The 8,693-nt window shown below is 38.7% G+C and overlaps 1 protein-coding gene across 2 annotated transcripts in view; it reads left to right on the top strand.

The window, feature by feature from the left end:
- Positions 1-2,740: 2,740 nt before the first annotated feature.
- Positions 2,741-8,693, top strand: part of LOC107144062 (HLA class II histocompatibility antigen, DQ beta 1 chain-like) — a 22,387-nt gene continuing 16,434 nt past the window's right edge. Inside the window, exons 1-4 of one of the 2 annotated variants that reach the window (XM_015487922.2) lie at positions 2,741-2,836; positions 5,531-5,800; positions 6,728-7,009; positions 7,555-7,665. In XM_015487922.2, the coding sequence (XP_015343408.2) occupies positions 2,782-2,836; positions 5,531-5,800; positions 6,728-7,009; positions 7,555-7,665 (718 nt within the window). In that variant the 5' untranslated portion in view covers positions 2,741-2,781. Of the gene's footprint in view, positions 2,837-5,530; positions 5,801-6,727; positions 7,666-8,693 lie in introns of both variants that reach the window. The other variant, XR_007348389.1, reaches the window with a different exon arrangement.

Raw genomic sequence — 8,693 nt, 5'->3', positions numbered from 1 at the left:
ATAGCCCTCAGGCTTGTTCTTGGTGATGTATTTGATGGATTTACACAAGCTGTGTTATTTGAAATTATGTGATTTCATTGTTTCAATATTTTGCTCAAACATTATTAATATAAATGACTAAAGTATTTGCACGAAGTTTAAGACTGATTATCAAAGGCACATCTTTAAGACAAATGATAAACTGTGTTGTTGGGCAAGTTACTCAGACTGAAGCATGGTTTCCTTATCTGAAAATTTAGATAATAATAATCACCCTAGAGTCTGTTCAGGTTACTTGTGTCAAGATATTTTAAATGTGCCATGTCAGGCACATATTAAGATTGAAAAATGATACTTATTATTGTTTATACTAATAGGAACAATTGTTATAACTGTAATAATAATTTCATGTCTATTCTTCTTGGATTAGATTTAGAATTTGAAAAACTCCTATTAACTTTCAGCTTAACCTGACCTACTTCCTGTTTATCTATTTCATCTCTGGTTGCTGCTGGAACTGGGGTATCAATAGGCTCAGAGGTGTCAAGTCATCCTTGTGCAGCTATTTCCTGAAGGGCCTCCTCTGAATGCCATGTAAAATACATGTGTTGATAAATAACTCAGTTGATTAAATAACCCAGGGAACTTTTCTCAACTATTTCCTCATCACAGCCTCTGTTTTGTCCCCTTTAAAAATGCAGAACATGGCTTTGTTTGGGGTTCTAGCTCTTTGCCAGGATCTGCAATTAATATGTCATATCTATAAAATTTTATTTTGTCTGAACACCGATGGTGTCAAAGAGAAAGTGTCTACCTGTTAAAGGTACAATGACTGAGTAAAAAAATCAATAAATTCTTCAACCGTGATACAAATATATTTTCTTTAAAATCTGTTTCCTTTCATATTGTATCTTAGTGCTCGTAGTGTTAAGTCAGAAGGAAAAATGAAGAGCTCTTAGATAATAATTTTATGTCCCAAGGAATAGTATTCCACTTCTTCCTGCCCTCTGGCATCCTTAGCCACCATCAAACCCCAAACATCAGAAACAAAATTTAAATAAATATCACAAGAAGACATGCCTTGAGTCCTGTTCTTGGTTCTGAGTCTTCCCAACATATCTTCAACATTTTACAAAGTTCAGTAATATTTGAAGATGATCTACCACTAGACACTAAGTAGATGATCAATGGATAATGTTTCTACAATTATTTTGTTTTATTTTTTATATATTTAGTTTTTAATTTTTAATTTGTTCTTTTTAGATATACCTGACAGCAGAGTATATTTTGACATATTATACATACATGGAATATAACTTATTCTAATTAGGATCCCACTGTTGAGGTTGTACACGATGTGATGTTTACTGGTGGTGTATTTAACAATGGATATTTTTTGAGTTGAGAACTTCCATTAAAAATGTTTACCTAGAGACAAATGAGGACTTAAGTCATAGGGTTGATTATTTCTTCCTTAGGAACTGTCCGAAAATAAATTCATAGGAGATTTCCTACTTTCCATCTCTGTGAAGTGAAATGTCAGGTCAATTGGTAGCAGTTGTGCTGAATTCCAAGTGCATTTGTTAAAATGCTTCTGTTCCAAGTTTGAAAAGATGACTGCGATTGCCGCAGTCTGGCTGGGCACAAATCACGAGCTACTGAAGCAGGAACAAACTTTATTTTTGAACTCCACCAGCACACTCCACACACACTCCCCAGGAACTCTCTGAAACCACCCAAGCGGCTCCTCCAGGAACCATCAACTGGAAATCCCTCCTCCGGCACTTCCTCAACCAATGGGACCTCTCCAGGAATCCCCGCGAGAACTCCAAAGTTGCGTGAGAACTCCAAAGTAGCGGGCTGAGGCGGACAGTAAAGGTCTAATATACAATTGAATCAATCCAGCATCATCTTAGTGGCTTGCCTGTCAACCAACACTATTGGCAAAATGCCAGGGGCCATTCCGACTTGGCTGTGGCTCTCAGCATTCGATAATCCCCAGGAACACTTGGAGAAAAGCTGGAATTGTTTTTTTTTTTTTTAACTTTATTTTTTTTTAAATTTTTATTGTTGGTTGTTCAAAACATTACATAGTTCTTGATATATCCTATTTCACACTTTGATTCAAGTGGGTTATGAACTCCCATTTTTACCCCGTATACAGATTGCAGAATCACATCAGTTACACATCCATTGATTTACATATTGCCATACTAGTGTCTGTTGTATTCTGCTGCCTTTCCTATCCTCTACTATCCCCCCTCCCCTCCCCTCCCCTCCCCTCTTCTCTCTCTACCCCCTCTACTGTCATTCATTACTCCCCCTTGTATTATTTTTCCCTTTACCCTCACTTCCTCTTGTATGTAATTTTGTATAACCCTGAGGGTCTCCTTCCATTACCATGCAATTTCCCTTCTCTCTCCCTTTCCCTCCCACCTCTCATCCCTGTTTAATGTTCATCTTCTTCTCATGCTCTTCGTCCCTACTCTGTTCTTAGTTACTCTCCTTATATCAAAGAAGACATTTGGCATTTNCTTTGTCTGGTTTAGGAATCAGGGTGATGTTGGCCTCGTAGAATGAATTTGGAAGTTCTCCCTCTTTTTCTATTTCCTGAAATAGCTTGAAAAGTATTGGTATTAGTTCCTCTTTAAAGGTTTTGTAAAATTCTGCTGTATACCCATCCGGTCCTGGGCTTTTCTTAGTTGGTAGTCTTTTGATGGTTTCTTCTATTTCCTCTATTGATATTGGTCTGTTTAGGTTGTCTATATCCTCCTGACTCAATCTGGGCAGATCATATGACTGATGGTGGTTCTCATGGTGCTGAGGACTCCCATGGCTAACAGAAGAGATTCCCCAAGTAAGTGCAGGTCAGCTGCTATTCATAGCCCAGATTTGGAAATAATTTCTTAGGGACTCTGGAGCTTAAGCTTGGTCTGTTGTATTTTCAACAATCCACAGGTAGAATTTGGAAGGACTTTTACAAGTGTCCTGATTTCTCCTTCTTAGAGTTTTGCTGGATTCCTTTTTTTTTTCAACCTCTGCAGTGGAAGGGAGGCTAATATCTCTAAAGGACTTTGGGATCTCAGAATTGGAAGAAAAAGACAAAGTTCATTTCTATACCAGACACAGTACAAAATGCAAATGAGGTACTTGAGAAGCATCAGGTAAGTTAAAAGAACTGGCCACTCTGGGGATTTTCTGGGCCCAATAGTATTCATCTATTTTGGGGCTTGGGATCAGACAAATTCAGACCAGAGCTATAGTCTCTGGAGCTTCAATACCTGAAGAGCACTATTAATCACCCATGCTTTGGAGATAAGCAGTGGGGTCATGGAGATGACACTGTGGGACTTGGGAGGAAGAATGGGATAAGGACAGGCAGTTACTAATTCTGGGTTAATTAGGGCCTTGATTTAGTATTGATGGTGAATGCGGGTTAGGAAAATGGTGAAAAAAAACCTCCAAAATTGATATTTATTTTGCACCCATTAAATCCCAAGCCTGTAGTGATAGTGTTACATCAACTGTCTCACTTGGTCTTTCTAAAACACACACACAGATACAAATTGATGACTCCGGGGTATGTATTATTATAGTGTATTTTAACTAATTATTAGGAAAATAACACAACAGACATCATAACACACACACATAACAAAAATTCCAAGGAAATATCCAAATAACCACTAATCAAGTTGAACATATGTGAATATTACCAATTCTCCAAATGACTTCTGTGTACTCCTTTCCAACGGTACCCATTTTTACATTCCAGAAATAAGTTCCATTGTGACTCTTTTAATCCTAATATTTTGCTCATTGTTCTGTTAGCATATATATGAATGTATCCTTAAACAATATAGATTAATATTTTCTTCTCCAAATGTTCTATAAATGCTGTGCTCTGTCTTGCTTCCTTTCTCAATATTATGTCTGAGAAGACTTGCCACAAATCTCTGATGCAACATTCATCCATTTTCCTTGTTGGGTAGTACATTCCATTTTATGAGGGCAGAGCAATGTACTTAACCTGTTCTTATGTGGATGGAGGTTTGAGCTGGTCTTACTTAAAAGAAAATGTATCCGGGAATCCTGGAACCTTTGGGTCTGCGTTTCTCTAGACTGAAATAAATACTTCAATTGCAATGTCTGCCTATCTTCAAGTTGACAAGAGAAAGTCCAACTGTTATTCACATTAGTTGTCTCATGAGCTATTCATAAGAAAATCCAATTCTTGACAGCTTTTAGTGTCTTAGACTATTTAATGTTTCCCTGTCTGGTGAGTGTATAGTGTTATGGGAACTTCTGTACTTTTCCATATTTATCTTTTTCTCATTTATTTCAAAAAGATAAAAAATATATTTCAAATCAAGCCCATCATCAGTATGTGTTTTTCAAATATTTGTACTTTTGGCCTTGTGTAAGTCTTTTAATGACGTGTCTTGATGAGCAGAAGCTGTTAATTTTAATGAATTGAATTTATCAAACTTTTTATTTATCTTTAGTGCTTTTAATGATTTAAGAAATCTGTCAAACTCCAACATCATGAAAATGTTCTCTAGTTTTATCTCCTAACAGATTTGTAGCATTTCATTCATACTTAGGTCTACGTTACATATGGTGCAAGGAGTATGCCCAATTTCTTCTGCTCCTTCTGATGTATATCCATTTATTAGAACATCATTTATTAACAAAAGTATTCATTCCTCACTGACCACCTGTTGTGCCACCCTTGTTGTAAATTTAGTCTAAATAGATTCATGAAACTTATTTTGGAATACATTATGCCATTTATTTGTTTATGTCTGTGCCAAAAATATGATGTTTAATCACCATCTTTGCCTTATGAACCTTTATTGCATTTTAGAATCAGCTTGTAAATTTTGAGTAATCACAAATTGGTAGGAATTTTAAATTATACCCACAGAATCCATAAGACCATTTGATATAATGTCTTCTTTATAATATTCAGTCTTCCAATTCATGTACATGTGTATTTTTGTGTTTATTTAGGACCCTTTTGGTGTATCTCATAAATTTCATTATTTCCCTTTTAGAATTCTTGTATATAAGTATAAAACTTCTTCATAATTTTTTATGTCATTATAAATGATGTAATTAACATTTGACTTCACATTTGTTACTCATGTACATGTAGAATATTTGAAAATGGATCTTGTATCCAGCCATTTGCTGAACTCTCCCTTACTTTAAATTCTTTTAGTTAGTGGATTATTTTGGATTTTTGATATTTACAGATACAGTATATGAAAATGTTGGCAATATTGTTTCTGTATTCCAAACATTATTTCATTATCTTCCTTGTTTGACATTTTTTATTTTCTCCAATAAATGATCAATGCAGGATTTGAGGTAGAGAAATCACTTCATTCATCCTGGGAATAAAATTCTGAGGGCTGAGAGCAGATTTTGTTTAGTCACTGGTCTGTGTTGTGATGTCACTTTACCCCCTGTGTCTCCCTAAACCAAAGACAGGGTTGGTTGGGATGCAAGCCTGGGCTAAATCTAACATGGCCTGGTTCTCCTGCAGAGGATTTCATGTACCAGTTTAAGGGCACCTGCTACTTCACCAATGGGACTCAGCGAGTGAGGCTCATGGCCAGACAAATCTACAACAAGGAGGAGATCCTGAGCTTTGACAGTGATGTGGGGGTGTTTGTGGCTGTAACAAAGCTGAGGCAGTCAAGTGCCAAGAGCTGCAATGCCCAGAAGGACCTCCTGGCTGAGTATCAGGCCCATGTAGACACCTTGTGCAGACACAACTATTACCAGACAGCTTTCTTCACTGTTCAGTTGAGAGGTGAGTTTAGGACTGATCAAAGTGCGCTCACCTCTGAAATAGTGTGGAAGGCCTGTGGGGAAGGCAACTTTTGGGATTCCTAGTATTTTGGTAAGCTTGGGAGGGCATTTGAATTCAAGGAAAATCTGTTGAAAGACTTGGCAGGAGAGCATTGGAATAGTGTATTAGTCAGTTTTGAGTTACTGTAATAAAGTGCTTGAGATAATTAGCTTAAATAAAGGATAGGTTTATTTTGATTCACAGTTTAGTCCTTGGTTGGTTGATAGCAATGATTTTGAGCCCATGATGAAGTAGCACAACATGGTGAGGAGAGCATTGTTAGTTAATTGCATTCTGTGAAAATCACAGACTGTACTTAAAGCAAGACAACTAGGACATCATTAGTCTGAATATCTTAAAGGACCGTGATGGTATATGCATTGCTGACATACATATTTATAAAAGATACATTTTAATTATGTTTTTCATTTAAAAATCAACATATATTATTGGTACTTATTTATGAGGTACAGTGTTGTAATTCAACACAATGATCATAATCAGACTGGGGAGATCAACATTTCCATTTTCTGAAATATTATCATTTGTGTCTATTGGCAACCCAAACTCTTATGCTCTAGTTTTTACAAAGTGTGTAATTAATTATTGTAGAGTATCCTTTGTGGAGCTGTATAACATTATAAGTGCTCCCCTCAAGGTATGTTTGATTCCCATTATTCACCCTCTCACTTCCTTTCCTAGCTGTAGTGATTTCTATTCAATTCTCTATTTCTATGTGATCAACTTTAAAAAAAAATCTTCCACAAATGGGTGAAACCTTTGGTATGTTTTCTCCACTTTCGTTTCAAAGGAGGAACTTAAGCCCATGGCGAGAGCCTCTTCGCTGCCTCATTCTCTGACTTTATTTTTTGCTATCATTCATCCTAGTGGAGCCTATGGTCACCATCTCTCCAGCCAGGACAGAGCCCCTAAACCACCACAATTTGCTGATCTGCTCAGTGACAAATTTTTATCCTCAACAAGTTAAAGTCAGATGGTTCTGGAATAAAGAGGAAGAGACTTCTGGAGTTGTGTCCACACCACTTATTCAGAATGGAGATTGGACCTACAAGATTCTTGTGATGTTGGAAGTAACACCCCAGCCTGGAGATGTCTACACTTGCCACTTGGAGCACCCCAGCCTCCAGAGCCCCATCACTGTAGAATGGTGTAAGGGCCACTTCATTGATACCAGGGAGCAGGGAGGACATTGGGTCTTGTGAGCTTGGGGTCCCTCCTTTCCTCTGCTGTTGGACACATTCATACTTTCTCTCCTACACAACTCCTGGTGTCATTTCTGTGCCTAGAGTCATGGAGGCCTGAGATCTCAAGTCAAAATTCAGATGCTGAGTACTGACCTCTTTTCGCTCCAAGATATTATTGCTTTATGTAACCTGATCCCCAGGCTGAGGTTCAGCTGGGCAGTATATCTTCTGCAGTGGTGAAATTCTGGGCTTTAACGTTAAGGCTGGTGTTTGCAGATGGGATAGTCTCTGGATTTTCAGATGGACCTACCCTGGGGACTCACACTCCCCCTTCCCCCCAAACCCTCTTCCATCCACTGTTCTCCTGGGGTCTCTGCATGCCCTTGACCCTCCTCTGTTTGGTAGTGGGGCACCTGTGTCTCTTATATCTTGGGTTGGACTCCAGGCTTTCTGATGAGGACTCTGTGGGATGTGGGGACAGTCACTGATGCACAAGCTTCTACTTCCCAGGGGCACTGTCAGAATCTGCCCAGAACAAGATGCTGAGTGGAATTGGGAGTTTTGTGCCTGGACTGATCTTTCTTGGCTTGGGCCTTGTTGTCCACTTTTGGAATAAGAAAGGTAAGTCACCTGTAGAAGAAATGTTGTAGACTGGCTCTAGGACTAAGTGTTTCTGTTGTAACTTTTCTTATCACAGTAAAAAGGGGGAGCCAAAGTAGGGATAGAAGTAGATTGCAGAAATTAGGGAGGCCATGAGTTCTCCTTGTCCCAAGTCAAGTTTGCTTCATCAGAGAAGACAGTGGTGGAGGGTGATATTTAGACAGAGATTTTTAGAAGACAGTCCATCCTTACCTATGCCAAGCAGTTGTTAACATGTGACTTCCTTAAAGATGCAGAGACTTTGCTCACTACCTTCAGTAACTGACTCAGTGACTTTGGGGTGACGCCACTTGATGACAGTGAAAGGGTGCACATGGACTAGAGTGGGAGAGAGAGTAATCAAGAAAATTCTTTGAATTTTCTTTTGCAACTTGGGACAAAGAGACAGAGAAGCAACTCTTCCTTTGCCCATGTTAAGGAGCTTCTCTGTCCCTTTCTCTTTTTGTTCTTGCTGATGATGGAACAACCCAAAGTTCCACCCACAAGACAGAGCCCTACTCCTCTTGCCCAGAAATGTGACACATGTAAGATAGATAAAGATGTTGGCTGGGTTTGACTGGACACCCTAATACACTTCAGTTATTTTGTCCTTGACTTCATGCCACACTCTTTCTCGTGTGAGTTTGGTTGGAGGAAAATTTTGGAACATTCCACATGGTCTCTGCAGGAAATTTCAGGAATTGTTCTCCAGAACAATCCCCAAACTTTGGCACTGAGTGAGGCTTGCATGATGCTCCCAGACCCCCAGATTACAGAGTGCTGCTGAGCTGGATGTTAGGTGAGATGACAGGAGGTTACAATTCTTACCTGTCCAGTTATGTACGTGACCTGTGCTTCACCAAAGCACTTAGACTGGTGATGGAAGTGGGGCCTTCTTCCACATGCCTCTGTGGAAGCTTTTTTCACTTTAGCACAGTGTCCTCTTTAATCAGATACCAGGAGAGATGGTGAGGAATGGGTGGTTGTACAAAAATCACCCTTAGTGTTCT

This window comes from Marmota marmota, unplaced genomic scaffold, assembly GCF_001458135.2.
Source record: "Marmota marmota marmota unplaced genomic scaffold, marMar, whole genome shotgun sequence".
Lineage (NCBI taxonomy): Eukaryota > Metazoa > Chordata > Mammalia > Rodentia > Sciuridae > Marmota > Marmota marmota.
This window is presented reverse-complemented; position numbering and strand designations above follow the sequence as displayed.